At 49.0% G+C, this 20,697-nt stretch overlaps 1 protein-coding gene across 1 annotated transcript; it reads right to left on the bottom strand.

The window, feature by feature from the left end:
- Positions 1-7,052: 7,052 nt before the first annotated feature.
- Positions 7,053-15,765, bottom strand: LOC144246816 (uncharacterized). The gene is made up of 5 exons (XM_085588124.1): positions 14,801-15,765; positions 12,945-13,115; positions 9,787-10,089; positions 7,670-9,353; positions 7,053-7,226 (listed from the first exon to the last, which is right to left on the bottom strand). The coding sequence occupies exons 4-5, from the start codon at positions 8,664-8,666 to the stop codon at positions 7,060-7,062; spliced, it is 1,164 nt and encodes a 387-aa protein (XP_085444250.1). The 5' UTR covers positions 8,667-9,353; positions 9,787-10,089; positions 12,945-13,115; positions 14,801-15,765; the 3' UTR covers positions 7,053-7,059.
- Positions 15,766-20,697: the final 4,932 nt, after the last annotated feature.

Below are 20,697 nucleotides of genomic sequence, written 5' to 3'. Positions count from 1 at the left end.
TTGTGCTTATGGCCCTGTGGCCACCACTGGACCTCCTGAAATTCCAAATGGGATGCCAGATGCCTCCCACACCAAAGCTGCCCCCGGCTCATGGCCTGACTGCTCTTGCCATGGTCCTGGGTGGCCCCGGGGTCTCAGTCTGGAATATCCCGTGGCTCTGGGATGACTTTGGCTCCCTTTCTCTCCTTTTCCACGGCAGATCTCTCCCAGGTGCCCCTGAGTCCTCCCAGCTGCCCCAGTTCCCTCCCAGTGTGCCACCCAACATTCCTGCTTCCCTCTTGATTTCCCCAGTGTCCCTCCCAGTGCTCCCATAGCAAGTACAGGACGCAGTAGAAGCAGTTCTGTCACTGCTTGTAGCCCTTACTGCCACCACGGGAAGGCTCTGAGGGTTCTCGGGGATGGTGGGGAGGAATGCGGGGGTCCCAGGGGTGTCACTCTGGGGTCTGGAGGTCCCAGATGGATTCTGGGAGGGGGGCATGGAGTGTTCAAGGGGGTCTCTCAATGGTCACATGGGGGAGGGGTCCCAGGGGCATCCCAGGGGGTCCTGGGGACCACTGGGGGGTACCAGAGATCCCTTAGGATTCCTGGGGATCATTCAGCGAGTCCCAGAGGGTTCAAGGTAGGTCCCTGGGGGATCTTTCTGGGGGGTCCCAGAGAGTTTTGAAGGGTCCCAGGGGTCAGGGGGATTTCCCAATTAAGATCTGGGGGGGAAGGGGGAGTCCCTCAGGGGCTGGTGGAGGGAGGACAACTTAGCATCACCAAACATGTTATGTCTATCTCCCCATACAATCTAGAGCCCAACTACACCCTGCATTACAAATTTCAAGTCCCCAGGACTTGTGCTATTACAGGCTATGCAGCAGGGCAGAGCAGCTCTGGGACAAATATGTGCAGACACCCGTGACACAAGACAGGACCTGACAAACCAGGGGCCAGGACAGGGAGAGAGAGCTTTTGAGGAGAAGAAAGGACCAAGAGACCCAAAGAACATAGAGTGCACCAGAGACAAGTGACAGGACACACACCGGAACTGCTCTGCCCTGAGCACCTCAGCACTGAGATCAAAACAGACACTTTTCCTTTAGGTGGCCTAAGGGGACACTCCTTGGACATCCCCATCTCCAAAACTGACTCAAAAACACCCCCTGGGGAGTCCCAACCCAGCACCTCTCTTCCATTCCCTCTGTGCGTTGTAGCCCTCCACTTATCTTGCGCATATCTGGGGATGCAAATCCCCATCAGGTGCAGAACGAGGCCTCCTGCCTGTCTGGGAAGTTCCAGTTGTCACCACGCTGTTATCTCTTGCTCTGCCAAGAGAAAGAAAACCAAACATCAGTGCACTACCTTAACAGCACATGCTGCAGAACCTGACAATTCTACTACTCGCCATCTCCCAAGAAGTCTCGGGCCACACACCTCAGGCGCGCTTGGATTCTGACACCGTCATCTCAAGGTACACCTAGGTTAAGGGCAGACAAGGTGACATGGCATTGCTCCAACTTGAGTGTACCCTCGATCCTCTTCCCTGCCTCACCACAACTCCTCGGCCATTCCTGTGGGTTACCAGGAGGGGACCTTGAAATGCAAAATTGGAAGGCTCTGTCACAGGGTCCTGTAATTCTTCCGGCAAGATCACACGTGCATGAAACCTGGTCCATCAGCCAGTTGGAGACAGAGGTATGAGTACTCCAAGGGGATTCCCTAAAGCACACAAACAACAATGGATGCTTAGAGTTCCACCAAAAACTAAAAGCTGAGCAAGAACAACTGCTTTGGTCCACTGCTCACCTGGCACACTTGGCCTTGACTGCTGCTATCTGCCTGGACCTCCTAAAAATAAAGGCAAAGAACACTGCTGTAACACGGTCACCATTTAGGCTGCCCCTGCAAATGCAAACAATGACTGACCTGCTCATGGGAAAACTCTCACCCAGGATTGGGGCCATCTGCCACAGATTTGAACTGTCAGCATCTGAAAGGAAGTTAGGACTGGTGTCAAACGGCTGCAGGAGAACCTAGCATCACCAAACATGTTATGTCTATCTCCCCATACAATCTAGAGCACAACTACACCCTGCATTACAAATTTCAAGTCCCCAGGACTTGTGCCTATTACAGGCTAAGCAGCAGGGCAGAGCAGCTGCGGGACAAATACCTGCAGCCACCCATGACACAGGACAGGGAGAGAAAGCTTTTGAGGAGAAGAAAGGACTGAGAGACCCAAAGAACACAGAGTGCACCAGAGACAAGTGACAGGACACACACCGGAACTGCTCTGCCCTGAGCACCTCAGCACTGTGATCAAAACAGACACTTTTCCTTTAGGTGGCCTAAGGAGACGCTTCTTGCACATCCCCGCTCCCAAAGCTGATTCAAAAGGCCCTCCCAGCACCCCGCTTTCACCCCCTCTGTGGGTCTTAGCCCTCCACTTATCTCTCAGGCATCTGGGCATGAGAATCCACGTCGCGTGGCAATGGAGGCAGCCTCGCCTGTGGGGAATGTCCTATGGTCACCGGGCTGTGGTCCCATGCTCAGCTACAATCGAGAACACCAAACATCACTGCACGATCTCAGCCGCACAGCAGCCACAACTCAGCAATTCTGCTGCTCACCATTATTCTCCTGAGAACGCCAGGCTCCTCAGGCCGCACGCTTCGCCCACGCCCTCCTGGCAGGGTCTGCCTGCCTGAAGAGCAGGCGAGGTGGTGGCGTTCCCAAAACTTGAGTGGACCCTGGTCCCCCTCACTAGTAGTTCCCCCACTTACAGCAACTCCTCGGCCGCTCCTGAGGCTCCCTGGTGCCACCTTCAAGTGACAAAGATCAAGGCTTCCTCTCAGAGCTGTGTGCCGCTCCCCGAATTCCCACGAGAGTGAAGGAGTGGCTCTGCGGCCGCTTGCAGGGGGATCTCGCTGGTACACGAGTGGACTGCCTAACGCACACAAACATGAATGGATACTGAGAGTTGCAGCAGAGACACTACAGCTGCAGGCACACAAATTCATAAATAAACAAACTAACAAAATAAAAAAAATCTACCAAAATATTAATTTTGTTTACCCAATATCCAAATAGATTAACAGAGACACCCTGTCCTATCCCCTCAATAAGACCTCTTAATCTATGCCAAACAAATCCTTAAAACTAAGAAAACCCTGCCTGTATCGAAATAAAACCAAAATAAAAGTCTTGTAAACGTTATAAATTCATTAACCTAACACATCAGAACCATAAAAATATTAAACTTTTATGAACACCAGTACACACTACCCTCATTTCAATGTATAAAAGTAAAGCTATTCCTATTACTAACCTAACACAAATATCACAAAATATAGCAGTAAGAAAAGGAAAAAAAAATAAACCTCACTAAAAATAAAATATAAAATTTTTCTTTTAAGCCAAAAAAAAAAAAAATCATACATTCTAAACAGGAACTTCCTCAAAATCAAGTATTTCAATAAACCCAAAAAACTCTAACATATTTCAAATAACTACTAAAAAGCCAAGAAACATAAAACAATTAAGCAACCCACCACAACTATCTAAAACTACCTACAATAAACCTTCTTTTAAAAAACCCAACAAATCCTCCTTACCACCTCAACAATACATCACCAGCAACACCAAACAACTCAAAATACCATAACTCCCATCCAAAAAATGCTCTATAAACTGAAACACTAAAACTCATCTAAAAAACCCACTCACCCTTCAACAACCTCCTCTAACCTACACACAAATCTAAAACCAATAAGAATTAACTATAAACTATCATACCTTAAATAACTCCACCATTAAACACTACTGTACTAGACTTATCAAAACTCCAATACAAACTAAAATCAAAAACCACAAAATAACACACCACTGTTAACATTACCAATATTTTTCTCCATTCCTCTAACAACTGAATACAAACCTCGATTTACCTTCATTTGAAAAACATACAATACACCTACAACCAACTACTCCAAAAATAAAAACACAATCCTACCATCTAGCATAAATTCATCCAAATGAAACTTAAAAAAAATAAAACTCCAAAACAACTGTAATAATCCAACAACATTAGATGAAAAGTATAACAAAAATATTTTTTAAAATCATCCAAATTCTTCTAAAAGATTATTACACCACAAAAAATAAAAAAAGCAAAATCAAAAAGCCTACTGAAAAGCTTACTAAAAATAAAATAGCAAAAGAAACATCAAATTCCCACCAATCTCATCAAAAAAAGTCAGAATGGCTCCACGAGTTAACAAAAAAACCCCAACCTATAAGAAATTAACTGTTATCATACAGGGCATCCATATAAAAAATCTCAATCGTTCTAAAACCTTAAAAATAATTACAAATTAACCCCAAAATAAAAACTTTAATCTCTAACAAAAGAAACCCAAAAACAAACAACAGAAACTAAAAATACACCACCATAGAACCAACTACCAGCAAAAAAAACCCCACACGACACGCTTTTCTCTAACAGTTGTTAGTGAGGCACATCACAAAAATGAAACAAAAATAAAAAATAGCCTTATAGAACCCCAGAAAACAAATCACAAAACCCACTAGAAAAAGAAGTCCAACCAACTTACTAAACTTCAAACCATACAACAGACCCTGAAAGCTGCTAAAAATGAAAACCATATCTCTACACTAACTCAAAGAGTAACCAGTACTCTGCTAAGTTAGCTTTAAAAACCAAAGTAATAAACGATATTAAAAAATCTAAACCACTAGACAATAAAAAACACCCAAATAAAAAACTACCTAAAAAAATCCACCGTATAAATACACAAGTTCCTAAAAAAACACTAATAAAAAGCAACCAACAACTACATCAAACTAAAGCAAAAACTCAAATAAATAAACTGAAATTAACAACAAAAAAAATTATTCCTAGCTCAATAAACCCATAATGCCTCAATCCACCAAAATACAAATACCACCTAGAAATAAACACGTCACCTAAACATAAATGTAACCATAAACGATATCTCCCAAATTACCGGTAACAATAAAACATCCACGACAATTAAACAAACCAAATGAATAAAACCTTGGTAAGAGAATTAACAAAAATGCAATTCTCAATATTAAAAAAAACTCACTAATTAACTACAGGACACTACCTCAAACCCACCAAAACTAACACTACATACTCGCGCTAAAAAAAGCCACCACAACCTAATTAAAAACCAACCCTGTACTTCATGCTACGACCCATAAAAACCATTGTAAGCCTTAAAAAAACATATCCTTTAAGAAGATAACAGCAATTATATTTTTATATTATAAAACCAACCAAAAAAAAATCCAACATATCGCACAAAAAAAAAAAAAAATCCAACAACAAACTCAATCCAAAAAAACCCTTATCACAGCACCTGAACCAAGAACCGTAACAACCAACAAGTACACCGTGACCTTTCTCATACACCAAAGACGAACAAAAGAAAACGACCCAATAAACTCCTCAGGAGCGCCTCAAAACCAGCGCAGCGAGGGAGGCTGGAAGATGCGAAGCCGCGCTCCCGGCCCCGGGCGCAGCGCGGCTCCGGCAGGAAAGCGGTTCCTCCGGCAGGCAGGGGCGGCGCCATGCCGGGAGACCCCCGCCTGCTGCCCCCGGCCCGGCGGGGCCGCCACCGGGCCCGGGGGGCCCCGGCGGCGCCCGAGCCCCGCGCCCGGAGCGGACGGAGCGGCGGCACCGGCCGGCACCGGCGCGGCGCCCGCGCCGCCTCCCCCGCCCGCCGGCCCGGCCAAAGCTCCGCTCGGCTCCGCACAGCTCGCACCGGCGCGGCTCCGGCGGGCCCGCGGCAGCCCAGCCGCGCCCAGCTCCCCTTCCGCCCCGGCCAGCCCCGGCACTGCCGGCAGGGCTCCGCGCCGGACCCTTCGCTGCCGGGCCGGGGGGTAGAAGAAGCGCCCCGAATGCAGAGGCACAGCCCGATCCCCGCCCTGCCAGCGCTGCCACGGCTGCAGCTCCCTTCCTCTGAAGCCCCGACACTGACGCCACGCTCCGGCGCTCACCTCACCCCAACAAGGGAAAAGAAATGTGGGATCCCCTTCAACTGCGTCCCCTAGAAGAGCAGGAAAGAAGCGGCTTGCCTCAAATGATGGCAAAAAGGGGCTTCTTACCTCAATCCAAACCCCTTAAAAGGCGGGACCACAGGACTGCCCCCTCCAATTCAACCTCAGGATGACGAAATTTCAAGGGAAAGGAGAAAAGTCCCGGCTAAAAAGGCGCACCGGCTCACCTGCTCGGCTGCTGCTTCTCGGCACAAAGGTTTGTCCCTCGGCTCCTCCTTTGAGCAATGCTCCACGTATCCAGGTGATCCCCCGGACCCTGTCCGAAGCGCTCACCGTCCTTCCAGGAGACAGCCCCGGGAACCCCCCATAAACTCCTCTTCTCCAGCAGCTTCATGCAAAACCGATGGGAGGAAAACCCCCTAAATCAGCCGCCGGAGGAGCCGCCCCCTCCTCATCATCCTCACAGCTCACACCTGGGGCTGCTCTGAGCCCTCATCATCCTCACAGCTCACACCTGGGGCCTGCTCTGAGCCCTCATCATCCTAACAGCTCACACCTGCCGCTGTTTCCACTCTCCAACAGCGTCTCTCCGTCTCCAACACACAGCCCACTTCTCACAGATACAGATTCAACAGAAATCTGCTACGGCTGTCGGCTTTTCTTAATCCACCTGGTTAAACAATTAAAACACATACATGCACTGATGGTGATTGAAAGAAAGCTTTCCCCTGGAGAAAACAGTCCTTTTGCTGGCACACTTTGCTACACCTTCGCAAAAAGCAGAATCAGCACCAACTCCTAAGACCCCTGCCGAGGAACCCAGCCCTGCCTGGGACACCCAAAGCTGCAGACCTCGAAAAAGGAGGGGAAAAGTCAAGCTTGGAGTGGAAAAAGAGGACAGAAGTACAGCAGCCTTTAAAAATGCCTGCACGGAGCAATAGTGGGAACCAGACACATTTATTCTTTCCTTGCTTTCTGTGATGACATAAATAGGAAGTAAAAACACGTTAAACAAAAGGCAGAGCTAGGATTTTACAGGTCTTTATTTTGGCAGGCTGCATGACAAACGCCTCTTCCGGGACTGCGACACGTTTGGGGGAATGGCAGAGAACGGAGGCAAAAGGTGCCGGGAGCCCTTTCTGTTCCCTTCAGCCCCTGCAGCTGCTCCGCTGGTTTCAGGGCACTCGCTTGGTTCGTTCCTAGAGAAAAACGATAGGGCATGATTTTCAGAACTACTGCTCATCCCCAGTCGGAGTTTCCTACATTCCTGCATACAAATGAGTGGATCGAGAGAGGGCTTCTTTCCAAATGAGTTTAGCCATAGCTTCCTATTCTTTACCAATAGCTGTGAAAACGAAACACTTGCCAGGTTTTAGTATTCTACACACACCCCTCCCAGGGAATTTTGGGGCAGCTTTGGGTCCCTCTGCGGGACGGCACCCAGCGTGACCCGCCCCCCTCATTCGCCACCCACCCGCTCCTCCACCGCAGTGTGCGTCCCTCTCCTGGGGACCTTGGGGTGCCCCAAATGACATCAGAGCCCCGAGGCTTCAGCCCCTAACCCTGACCCCCGAAGAAAGCACAGGACGAGTCCAACTGCCCCGAACAGCAGCCCAGCACTCCCTTCCAGCCCTTCCCACACCTCCATCCCCCCAGAAAGGGACTCCGCCGCAACAAGGAAGGGGGGGCAGCCCCCAGAAGGCTCGAAGCTCCCGCCCCGCCTCGCTGTCGCGGGCCAGGGGCAGAAAGAGGGAGCGGCAGAGGCGGCGGGGACGCGGCACGGCCGGCACGGCACAGAGCGGGGGCCGCTCGCAGCGCGATGCCGGCGGAGCCGCAGGTCCGGCAGCGCCGGGGCGGGGTCCGAGCGGCGCGGGGGATCCGCCGAGAGCCCCGGCCCCGTGCGGGGACGCCCGCAAGGCCCGGGGGGCGCCGGGCTCCGGCCCTCGGGGCTTTATTCTCCGGCGCCCCGAGCCCCGCGGCTGCGGGGGAAAGAAGCGAAGGGGCGACGGGAAGAGAGGAGGGAGAGCGGGACATGCGAAAGGGCGGGGAGGGAGGTCGGGCTGCGGAGGAAAGCGGGCGGGGAAGGGAAAGGCCGGCAGATGAGGAAGAGGGACGGGGCACAGAGGAGGGAGAGAGGGGGAATGGAACGGAGCAGCGGGGCAGGGACAGGACAGGAAGGATCCGGGTTTGGGGGGGACAAGGAAACGGGGGAAAGAGAGGTGACTGAGGGGAATACGGGCAGGAGCATGGAGCGGGAGAGAGAGGGACAGGAGGGGATCCTCCCAGCGCCCCGGCTCCGCCCCGGCGCCCCGCCCCGCCCCGCCCGGGCTGCTGCGCTCGGCAGAGCTCGGCTCCGTTCGGCTGGACTCGGCTCCTCGGCCAGCTTCGGCTACTTTCGGCCACGCTCGGCTATTTCCGGCCGCATTCGCCTCCATTCGCCTCTTCGGCAAAGCTCGGCTCGCCTCGGCTGAACTCGGCAGAGCTCGGCTCCGCTCGCCTCCTCGGCCCCTTTCGGCCGCTTTCGCCCACGCTCGCCTAGTCCCGCCCGCGCCCGCCTCCATTCGCCCATTCCCACAGCTCGGCTCCCTCCGCCCGGCCCCGGCTCCCTCCGGCTCACACATTTCCTCAGGGCACCTCATTCCACGGCACACAAACTGCAGCCCCTAAAGGCTTGCAGCTCTTTCAACACACACACTTGTAACTCAGCTCTCGGGACAGAGCTGATGGCCCCTTTAGGACAAGAATAGTTACATCTAAAAGCAATTCCCTCATTTTGCATCTCCTTTTAATTTAACCCCCCCCCCCAAAATCCCATCCATATCACAAGGAATGTGCAGTTCTGGTTCCCCCACCCTCAGTACCCTATTTGTACAAAGGACCTGGGTGCAGCACACACTCGGGATTCAACTGAATAAAGCCCAGCTTCAATAATCAGAACAACTGACATTTGTTTGCAAATTAGGTGCAGTTTTGTACGGTGCTGCGTACCCTCGGAGCCGAGTCGAGGAAAAAGAGCTACAGCACTGGAACCTAAGTTTTAGTAGCCAAGTCATCTATAACTTGTGCCATAAAGTAAACCAAGGATAACTACAGTATTATCTGCTGAAGTTCTCCACTGTGGGTTTCGGGTACAGCAGCACGTGCTTTACTCCCAGCAAAAGCTGCTCAGGTTGGGGGAGCCAGGAAGCCAAGTCTCTCTACTTTGTCTGAACACCATCTTCCAGGAAGGTACTGCTTCCTCTCTCCCAGGCTCCTTTCAGCAAAGTGGCAAATACAGAATCCGGTGCCACAGGAGGCTCTTGGCTTACCTCCTTGTTGTTTTCAAACTGTTTAAAGCGAAACAAAAAGCATAAGAGAAAAACAGTGATAAGTATGAAACAAAAATCTCTTCAGCCACCTTTGTTTTGAGATGAGCTCTGAACTGAAGCTCTGGAAACACTGGCGTGCAGTCCTGCTAGAACAGAGCTGTCCAGCAGGTTCCCCAGGGGCATCAGGAGTGTTCACACTGCTGAGCTGAGAAAAACTCACCAAACCCAGCCCAGGGGCCTGTGATCCTTCACCCACCCGGGGGAACTCCGGGCGCTGTAAACAGAGGCCACAGCGCACACCAGGCTCTGCTGTGCCTGGTGAGGAGTCTCTGTATGAGCCCTGAGCCCTGGTATCGCCTCCCAAACACCACAGAGACCTCTTGTGCCATCAGAGAAAAGCCCTGGAGCAAACATGTGTCCCCAGCAGGATCAACAAGAGATGCAGAATTACCTCCTCAATAAAAATGCTGTTTCTGATGGAAATGTAACCTCTGTCGACTGCGAGGATTTTATAGGAATACTGGCTCAAGAATTCAGCGACTTCAGGGACTCCATACCACAGGTTCCTGGGACTGCTTGGGCATCCAGAGTCTATAGTATCGGTTAAACTGGTAGAGCTGAGGATACTTAGCAGCTTTCAGGGACTCGGGATCTTTGTCACAGAGCTGGAGCGTCAAGCAGGGAGCAAGGGGTTCTCTCGGAGAGTGCAGGAGGTCAGTGAAAACAGCACCAAGGTCCTCCACGACATCTGGTCCTAGAAAAGCCAAATAAATTAAACTATTGACATGAGCACGGACACTGGGACAACCTTCCTTACTTTGGGCCTTGCCAGCAGCCCACAGAGCCTCATGCAGAAAAGAACTGAACAAGATCAAAAAGTGTTCCTAGTGAACTATACACGTGCTCCTGGCCGCTGAGGTACCTGAAAAACCCTCCAGACATCATCAGCTCTTGCTGAAGCAAATAATCCACATTCGCTGTGTTGTGCCAAAAACACGCCCGGCCCTTAACAGGGAGAGACCCTGCCAGGCACCGCCTCAGAGAAGAACCAAGCTAACACCCAGCCAACATGTACAAATTAAGCAGAATTTTCTGTCAGAACTGGGACTTTCAGCACCCCCCAGGTGCTACTCGACTGCCACATACACACAGAGGGCTTTGTGAGGTGCTCTGGGGTTGGCCAATCCTGCTCCAAGCCCTGCTGATGCCCCTGTGATTTTAAGGCTGTCCTCAAGGAGGTGGTAGAACCTCGCAATATTTGCCCTTGGAGCTTAATTTCTGAAGTTTTCCTTGGGAAACGCATCCACTTCCTACTTAACAATGCAGTCCTCTCTCCCTGCTCTCGGGAAGAGCTGCCCACAGGCACGAGAATCACCTTCCTCTCCTGATCGCCACGCTCTGCCCTTAAAACGCTGTGTTACTGAGGCCAACTACTTCCAGACCAAGACTGTCCATGCAGGGACAGTGCCCCTTTTCTTTAGAAGGTAACATGAGGGAAGGTAACAGGACCTCGCAGCCAGCAAGAGGATGGGAGAAGAAGCTGTGCTATCAGCAAGTACCAGTGCTCCAAATGCAGGGAGCGCCATGCAGCCCCGTCTCTGCCAGGAAAGGCTCATGGAGCAGAAGAATGAGCACACGGGCTGCCTCTCAATCTCCTGGCAGGAAGCTTCTCTACTCCCCTTGTGCCTGGACACAAAGCTTTGGGCAGTAAGAAGGGAGAGGCACGGTGGCACCCGTTCAGGGACGAGCCAAGCTACGGCACACCCTGCCCTGGTTCAGTGCTGGGAACTGACGGTGAGCTGGCTACAAAAACCACAGGAAAGATCATGTTTGACCCCATGCAGCTTTTCTCTTAGAAATCACTTTAGACACTCTTCTTGTGACTAGCGCTCAGTGAATCCTACCGGGACAGAATGGGATGTGCTGCAGCAGCAACCCTGACCATGGCGTGGCTGTCCCTGCTACCTGCACGGACACAGCTTGGCCACGGAGAGAAAATCTTCTGTGCCAGGAATATTTACCAGTGCCAGGTGCTGGTAAGCACTGCTCAGGGTGCTGCTGGCACCTGGGATGGCTCAAAGCTCCATGGTTTGTGGCAACAGCCAAAAAGCACATGCCACTTCCTGAGGACCTCCACCTGTAGTATCCTGGGCAATTCAAAACCCACTATTCCCTTGTGCCTTTGTCTACCTGGAGTCATTCAGGGAAATGAAAATACACTAACTGAATTAAGAAGAGAAAACTGTTAAGATACATTATTCTTAGGCCTCTGATGGAGAATTGAAGCACCATCAATTGCCTTCCTTCCTGCTCCTTTAATTTGCAGAATGAGTGCCCATACAGACTTCTAATGAGGTTTAATTCATCTTCCTTAAAGGTAGCTTAGTTTAACTTCTTTCTATTCCTCCTCTAGACAACTTATGAATTACACTATTAAAGCACCCTGACTCAAAGGATTCTTGCACTGTGGGAACACTTCCTGCTCAGAGTTTTTCAACAGTTAAAATCTCTGTGCTATCTTTTATGCCAGATTTAGTCAACTAGCCTAAATGGGTCCACAAAAGACATCTGCATGGATGAATGCAATTAGTTAAAATCTTCTCCTTCTCCTACTCAACAGAGTTATAGGGCCTGCAACAACATGCTAATTCAAGTTAAGAATGATTCTAGTGACTTCACTGTAGTTTGATAAGTATTAAGGATTTGCCTAGCAATGTGCTTGTACTGATTTTAATAAACTTTTTTCATCACTAGAGGCAAATTCCAGGAGACATTTATTTTAATTTAACTAACTCTACCTGAAGACATACCTTTGGTTAAGTAACCAGTATCCTTCACAGAACTGACTTACCTAAAGTGAGGTACTCTTAAATTGCTGTAATACCCAAAAGGAATCTACACACTGCAAAATGCCTTCAAGAATAATTGTGTTTAATTGGTATGGAGAAAGTTATGGTTGTGTTCTGAAAAACCATTCTTCTGCTAAAGATGAGGGACAAGATGCACATTTAAATTACTATGACACGGTGTGAATGAGACAGGGTCACATATATCAAAGGAAAACTACATCATTTTATGTTGCTTTCCTGTTTTTCCACTGCTTAGGTTTACAAAACTGGCAACACAATGTGTTGTCAAATATGTTGAGAGCTAGTTTTGGAGAGTACTCGATCTGAAAATAAATTCTCTTTTTAGGTGGCAATTGACTTCCACTGTCCTTAGTTACAAAGAGGGTCCACAGGAGTGTAGAACTTTTGAGGTCTGTGCTGCAGAAGCATGGGCTATGTTGCAGTTACTGCTGAACCACGCTCTGCCCTTAAAACGCTGTGTTACTGAAGCCAACTACTTCCAGGACCAAGACTATGCAGGGACAGTGTCCCTTCTCTTTAGGGTCAGGGAAAAAGGGCAGAAGCACCTACAGAGCTTCAATGCCCCTCTTGAGCACAAAGCACCGTGAATCTGCACCTCCTTCTGCTTGCAGGGAAGATAATAAAATGCCTCAAGGTAAAAAATGATAAATGGTAAAAAATTATTGCAAGAGGGCAGAAATGATGCCACTTTCATTCCACTGCTAGAAACGACACATAAAACATTAAAAAAACCCTGTACCTGTTCCATTTTCAGACTGAAACAACAGCATATTCCTGGCTTCTAATGCAGCAGGGACAACAGCACTGAAGGGAAATGTTTGGATAATCACATCTTCATTCAAAGAGAACCCAATTTCTTCATCTAAGCCATCACTGCCCTCCATCAGAACAGCCAGCACATCCACGACATCTAATAAGTGAAGGAAAAAATGTAAGCAGAGGATCCAGACTAACTGGGAAAACAACAGAGGTAAAATGCAACATTCCAAGAACACAAAGTATCTTTTTAGTTTCCCCCAAAAAAACCAAAACCAAACCAAACAAACAAAAAACCCCACCAAAATGGAAACATTTTATACGGCCCCCTTGAGGACTTTCTTGGGTTGTTACTGATGTTTGGAGGGGTGTAAGGGCAGTTAACACTTGTGTTTGTGATGCTTTTGCTTGCTTTTGTAACTTTTCCTTTAGTATTTTAATAGTTTTAACTAAAAATGTTTGTGGCTTTGTTGGTATAGTAGTTATCTGTTTTAGTGTATTTTTTATAGTTTAATTAGTTTTTAATGTATTTAGTATACTTCTTGTAGAAGTATTACAATTTTGTAAAGCATACTGCTTTAATAATTAATTAATAATTTAATGATTTACGTATAAACGTATAAATATATATTTAACGTATAAATATATAAATATATTATGTATAAACTTAGGCACTCTAGTTTTTTTTTACTGCTGTTGTTGCTTTATTAATAAATGCTTTAAAAGTTTTTTGGTTTTTTTTTTTGCTTAATTTTTATATATGCTGGTAAATTTCTTGGGTCTTTTACTTTATCTATAGCTTGTTGAGTTAGTTGCATTGCCTTTTGACATTTTTTAGGTTTTAGCATAGCTTGTGCCTTAGTGCGAAAACATGGTCTTAAGCTTATCAATTTATCTATAGTTACTTTGTGAAGAGGATCTTTAGGCTGCTTTTGCATAGCTACAGCTTTATTAACTTCTGCTTGCTAGTGTGCACTAAATAAAAGTTTCTGATGCGGTGAGAAAATAAGTTTAGCAAGACTTTTAGAATTTTTTGGTAACAATATATTAGTACTCTAAATATAATTTAGTATTTGCTGAGTTGGTTTATTAGTTACTCTAAATTGACTCACTGTAGCTTGCAACTGTGACAACAATTTTTTAATCTAACGGTGTAATTTGAGCTGGTAACCTTTTGCTCGCTTGCTGCTGAAAAATTATAGGATAAGCTAAGTCGGCTGCTAGTTCTAAAGTTTGCTTATTCTCTTTGTTTAGTTTTTCTTTTGTTAGAGTTGCCTAAACTTCTTTTTGCTCTCTGGCCAGAGCCTTTGTTAGGTCAGACTTTGCCTTAGGGGGTGATTTACTGACAGACAAACTCTGACAAACCGGTGATCTCTGTTTGGGGGGGCTGGAGGAGCCGTGGGCTCACAACGCGACTCTGTTTCCGTGTCCTCAGGCACGGGTCGCAATGGAGGTAACTCCACTGTAGACACAGCAGGTGGCATGGAAATACTAGGTAATTAATTTTCTCTGCTATAACTTTTATTCTTCTCTAGTGTGACGTTGCTTGTGCAGCAGCTTTTTTTTCTGCCTGATGTTGTAATAACTCATTGTGAACTACCTTTTACAACTTTTTTAGCTTTTTGGCTGCCTTATCATAATCTAAAATGTCTTCTTATAGTTTATCTTTAAACTTACGCCACTTAGACAACTTATGTACTGTATGAGGATTTATAAAGAACCCCTTAGCATACCTATATGTTAATAACCTTGGCAGATCTTTATGTAAATCAATGTTTTTAATCTGCCTTTTCTGCAAGAATGCAGTAAATAAATCATATGCTGCTTGCCTCTCCATACCTCTATTGTCAGCGCTGTTGCAGCCCTCCGAGGTCGTCGGCAGCACGTATCGGCCAGGCTTGCCTCTGCAGTCACCTGGGGCACGGTGCACTCTATTTCAATTCAGCACTTTTGCCGTCCTGGCTGCATCAGGACCTGAACTCTTTTTCATCACTCCACCGTGGCGCCTATCACGTCGAGGTCACCATTTTTGGGGAAAAATAACGGGAGAAAAGCCCATTCTATAATGCCAACAAGTTTCAGTTTATTCTAAGTACGCATGTACAGTTATACCCGTTATAATGAAGCTCATGCATATTGCAAAACTTAGGCTCCTCATTGGTGTCTCTAGAACAGGTCAAGCTCGCCTTTGGGGCTTTCTCTGCTTGCTTTGTTTTCCCTTACACTTATCTCTTTGCTGACCGTTCTGCTGCTGGGAACCAGCTCACCCAAGGACGTGTGATATTGTTGCTACATCCGCTATTGCTGCACTCTGCAATTTTCAGCTACCGCTTCACTAACTGCAAGTAGTCATGGCCTCTCTCCCGAAGCCACTCATCCACAAAACTCTCCACACATCGATCCGAATTTTTGGGCACTTTTCCCTTTTTTTTTTTTTTTTTTTTTTGCTTTTTCCCCATTTTTTGCCTTTCCCGCATTTTTGGGCTCCTAAACCGTTTCTTTGTGCGATTTTCCCACATTTTCTGATCTTTTTCCCACTTTTCGGCTCTTTCGCCGACTTTGGTCACTCCCCCCCAATTTCCGAGCTCCCCGATCCCATTTTCGCCCATTCTTCCCTAATTTTTGGGCTCTTTACCCATTTTTGGTCACTTCCCCCCCGTTTCCGCGTTCCCCCATCCCGATTCCGGGCTCCTTGTCCCGCTTTTTGGCTTTTTTTTTCCCGTTTTTTACCTTTTTTTCCCCTTTATCTGGACTCTCGCATGTCATATTTCCCGCGTCCGGTCCCTCATGGCGGCCGCGCACGCGCAGGAGCGACCACAGGGACGGTCCATAGAGATGAATGGGAGGTCCTCCAGGAGCATAGAGACGAGCCGGAAGTTCCATTGAAACCATAGAGACGAACAGAAAGTCCTCCAGAAACCATAGAGATGAACCGGAAGTTCCATAAGATCATAGAGACGAACATGAAGTCCTCCAAAAACCATAGAGATGAGCCGGAAGTTCCAAGAAACGATAGAGACTAAGCGGAAGTTTTCCAGAAACCATGGAGATTAACCGGAAATTCCACAACACCATTGAGACGAACAAGAAGTCCTCAAAAACAATAGAGATGAACCGTTGTCGTACGGACGGCAGCCGGCGCGGGACAACAAGCCACAACGCGATTTCGTACGGACGGCGACCGGTGCGGGACAGAAATCCGCAACGCTTGGTGGCATGGACGGCGGCAGGCGCGGGACAGAAAGCTGCCCTCGCCGCTGCCATCCTTCTCCGGCGCCGCCGCGGAGCCGCCTTCAGCTCTCCCCTCACTCACAGACACCGCCCCGCTCGCCGCTCGCTGCCGCCCCTCGCCCTTCCCGCCCCGTCTCGGTGGTTTTGGGGCCGCTCTGGCTCCTCCCGCCCCGTCTCGGTGGTTTTGCCGGGCGCTGGCTGGGGGCCTGCAGTACCGCCCTGTGTCCACAAGGCGGCAGCACTGCCGCCCGCCACCGTCGGGGGCCGCCGCTCGCCTCGGGGCCGCGGGGCGGGGCCGGCGGCAAAAAAGAACGGGCGCCGTCCCCTGCGGAACGTCCTCGGTAGCAAATGCCCCGAAACATCCCGCGCGGAAAAGAACGCAAACAAAAAAAACCCTGCCTCTAACCCAACAAGAACCAAAAGAAAAAACCTTTTCTTTTAAACTGCATTTCAATGTATTTTGTTTTTATATTTTTAATATTTATATACACATTCATATTTATAATTCGGATTTAAAGGCTGACAGGGGAGGGAAGAGGGACGGTGGACAGAGGAGGGAGAGAGGAGGAAAGGAACGGAGCAGCGGGGCAGGGACAGGACAGGAAGGATCCGGGTTTGGGGGGGACAAGGAAACGGGGGAAAGAGAGATAACCGAGGGGAATACGGGCAGGAGCACGGAGAAGGAGGGAGAGGGACAGGAGTGGGATCCCTCCCAGCGCCCCGGCTCCGCCCCGGCGCCCCGCCCCGCCCCGCCCGGGCTGCTGCGCTCGGCAGAGCTCGGCTCCGTTCGGCTGGACTCGGCTCCTCGGCCAGCTTCGGCTACTTTCGGCCACGCTCGGCTATTTCCGGCCGCATTCGCCTCCATTCGCCTCTTCGGCAAAGCTCGGCTCGCCTCGGCTGAACTCGGCAGAGCTCGGCTCCGCTCGCCTCCTCGGCCCCTTTCGGCCGCTTTCGCCCACGCTCGCCTAGTCCCGCCCGCGCCCGCCTCCATTCGCCCATTCCCACAGCTCGGCTCCCTCCGCCCGGCCCCGGCTCCCTCCGGCTCACACATTTCCTCAGGGCACCTCATTCCACGGCACACAAACTGCAGCCCCTAAAAGGCTTGCAGCTCTTTCAACACACACACTTGTAACTCAGCTCTCGGGACAGAGCTGATGGCCCCTTTAGGACAAGAATAGTTACATCTAAAAGCAATTCCCTCATTTTGCATCTCCTTTTAATTTAACCCCCCCCCCCCCAAAATCCCATCCATATCACAAGGAATGTGCAGTTCTGGTTCCCCCACCCTCAGTACCCTATTTGTACAAAGGACCTGGGTGCAGCACACACTCCGGATTCAACTCAATAAAGCCCAGCTTCAATAATCAGAACAACTGACATTTGTTTACAAATTAGGTATAATTTTGTACGGTGCTGCGTACCCTCGGAGCCGAGTCGAGGAAAAAGAGCTACAGCACTGGAACCTAAGTTTTAGCAGCCAAGTCATCTGTAACTTGTGCCATAAAGTAAACCAACGATAACTACATTATTATCTGCAGAAGTTCTCCACTGTGGGTTTCGGGTACAGCAGCACGTGCTTTACTCCCAGCAAAAGCTGCTCAGGTTGGGGGAGCCAGGAAGCCAAGTCTCTCTACTTTGTCTGAACACCATCTTCCAGGAAGGTACTGCTTCCTCTCTCCCAGGCTCCCTTCAACAAAGTGGCAAATACAGAATCCGGTGCCACAGGAGGCTCTTGGCTGACCTCCTTGTGGTTTTCAAACTGTTTAAAGCGAAACAAAAAGCATAAGAGAAAAACAGCGATGAGTATGAAACAAAAATCTCTTCAGCCACCTTTGTTTTGAGATGAGCCCTGAACTGAATCTCTGGAAACACTGGCATGCAGTCCTGCTAGAACAGAGCTGCCCAGCAGGTTCCCCAGGGGCGTCTGGAGTGTTCACACTGCTGAGCTTAGAAAAACTCACCAAACCCAGCCCAGGGGCCTGTGATCCTCCACCCACCTGGGGGAACTCCAGGTGCTGTAAACAGAGGCCACAGCGCACACCAGGCTCTGCTGTGCCTGGTGAGGAGTCTCTGTATGAGCCCTGAGCCCTGGTATCGCCTCCCAAACACCACAGAGACCTCTTGTGCCATCAGAGAAAAGCCCTGGAGCAAACATGTGTCCCCAGCAGGATCAACAAGAGATGCAGAATTACCTCCTCAATAAAAACGCTGTTTCTGATGGAAATGTAACCTCTGTCGACTGCGAGGATTTTATAGGAATACTGGCTCAAGAATTCAGCGACTTCAGGGACTCCATACCACAGGTTCCTGGGACTGCTTGGGCATCCAGAGTCTATAGTATCGGTTAAACTGGTAGAGCTGAGGATACTTAGCAGCTTTCAGGGACTCGGGATCTTTGTCACAGAGCTGGAGCGTCAAGCAGGGAGCAAGGGGTTCTCTCGGAGAGTGCAGGAGGTCAGTGAAAACAGCACCAAGGTCCTCCACGACATCTGCTCCTAGAAAAGCCAAATAAATTAAACTATTGACATGAGCACGGACACTGGGACAACCTTCCTTACTTTGGGCCTTGCCAGCAGCCCACAGAGCCTCATGGAGAAAAGAACTGAACAAGATCAAAAAGTGTTCCTAGTGAACTATACACGTGCTCCTGGCTGCTGAGGTGCCTGAAAAACCCTCCAGACATCATCAGCTCTTGCTGAAGCAAATAATCCACCTTTGCTGTGTTGTGCCAAAAACACAGCCGTCTCTTAACAGGGACGGACCCTGCCAGGCACCGCCTCAGAGAAGAACCGAGCTGTACTGGGGGCACACACCCAGCCAACGTGTACAAGTTAAGCAGAATTTTCTGTCAGAACTGGGACTTTCAGCACCCCCCAGGTGCTACTCGACTGCCACATACACACAGAGGGCTTCGTGAGGCGCTCTGGGGTTGGCCAGTCCTGCTCCAAGCTCTGCTGATGCCCCTGTGGTTTTAACGCTGTCCTCAAGGAGGTGGTAGAACCTCGCAGTATTTGCCCTTGGAGCTTAATTTCTGAAGTTTCCCTTGGGAAACGCATCCACTTCCTACTTAACAATGCAGTCCCCTCTCCCTGATCTCGGGAAGAGCTGCCCACAGGCACGAGAATCACCTTCCTCTCCTGATCGCCACGCTCTGCCCTTAAAACGCTGTGTTACTGAGGCCAACTACTTCCAGACCAAGACTGTCCATGCAGGGACAGTGTCCCTTCTCTTTAGGGTCAGGGAAAAAGGGCAGACGCACCTACAGAGCTTCAATGCCCCTCTTGAGCACAAAACACTGTGAATCTGCACCTCCTTCTGCTTGCAGGGAAGATAATAAAATGCCTCAAGGTAAAAAATGATAAATGGTAAAAAATTATTGCAAGAGGGCAGAAATGATGCCACTTTCACTCCACTGCTGGAAATTACACATAAAACATTAAAAAAACCCCTGTACCTGTTCCATTTTCAGACTAAAGCAACAGTATATTCCTGGCTGCTAATGCAGCAGGGACAACAGCACTGAAGTGAAATGTTTGGATAATCATATCTTCATTTTAAGAGAACCCAATTTCTTCATCTAAGCCATCACTGCCCTCCATCAGAACAGCCAGCACATCCACGACATCTAATAAGTGAAGGAAAAAATGTAAGCAGAGGATCCAGACTTACTGGGAAAATAACAGACGTAGAATGCAACATTCCAGGAACACAAGGTATCTTTCTAGTTCTCAAAAAAAAAAAAAACCAAACCAAAACCGAACAAAACAAACACAAAAAGCCCTCAAAAAAATAAATAAAACCAACAAAAAAAACCCAATCAAAAAACCCAAAGGCACATTTGTCAGGCAATACAATGTTAGGGGCAGCACAAAAATCACAGCTGTACTTCACTCTGGCTTTCAATGCTGCTTTCCAGCACAGGTTGCCCAGAGAAGCTGTGGCTGCCCCCGGATACCTAGAAGTGTCCAAGGCCAGGCTGGACAGGGCTTAGAGCATCCTGGGATGGTGGAAGGTGTCCCTGCCCATGGCAGGGGGTGGAACGGGACGAGCTTTAAAAAAAAGGAGCCTTCCCATCCAAACCCTTCTGCGATTCCATGATTCTATGAGCAGCCCCAGGCAGAAGGACTAGATTTCCATTGTGGTTCGAAAATGCTGTTGCAAGAGCACGAAGAGAGATTTCAAATACCGTTAAAGTGGCACAACCACATCAAAAATTACGTTTGGGGGTAAAGTGGCAACTCTGCAATTCCAGCTTCTGATACCAAGGACACATGGAGGGCTGAATCCTGGAGGTCCTTACAGGACAGGATTTCTAGAGTTATCCATCCCCAGTTTGCTGCTTAGGGTTAGAAAACGTAGCCCCAAGTCTTGGAATTCTGTTCTTAGAGGGGTTACCACATACCATCAGCGTGAGAGACGGGGATGCTGATGTTTGATCCGAGTCCTGTAGCAACCTGGAGCACGCTGGCGTCCCGAACCAGGTCTGCTGCCTTGTCCGTGTAGGG

This window comes from Lonchura striata, chromosome 9 (genome assembly GCF_050655825.1).
Source record: "Lonchura striata isolate lonStrDom1 chromosome 9, ASM5065582v1, whole genome shotgun sequence".
Lineage (NCBI taxonomy): Eukaryota > Metazoa > Chordata > Aves > Passeriformes > Estrildidae > Lonchura > Lonchura striata.
Note: the sequence above shows the minus strand (reverse complement) of the source record. Positions and strands in the feature narration are given on the sequence as shown.

What these genes read in the sequence shown, in the direction of transcription:
- LOC144246816 (XM_085588124.1), bottom strand. Translation starts at nt 8,666, where the DNA reads ATGAGGTGCCCTGAGGAAATGTGTGAGCCGGAGGGAGCCGGGGCCGGG. An exon ending in CCCTTTCTGGGGGGATGGAG is followed by an intron (nt 7,227 to 7,669) that starts GTGTGGGAAGGG and finishes GTTTTTCTCTAG; the next exon opens with GAACGAACCAAGCGAGTGCC.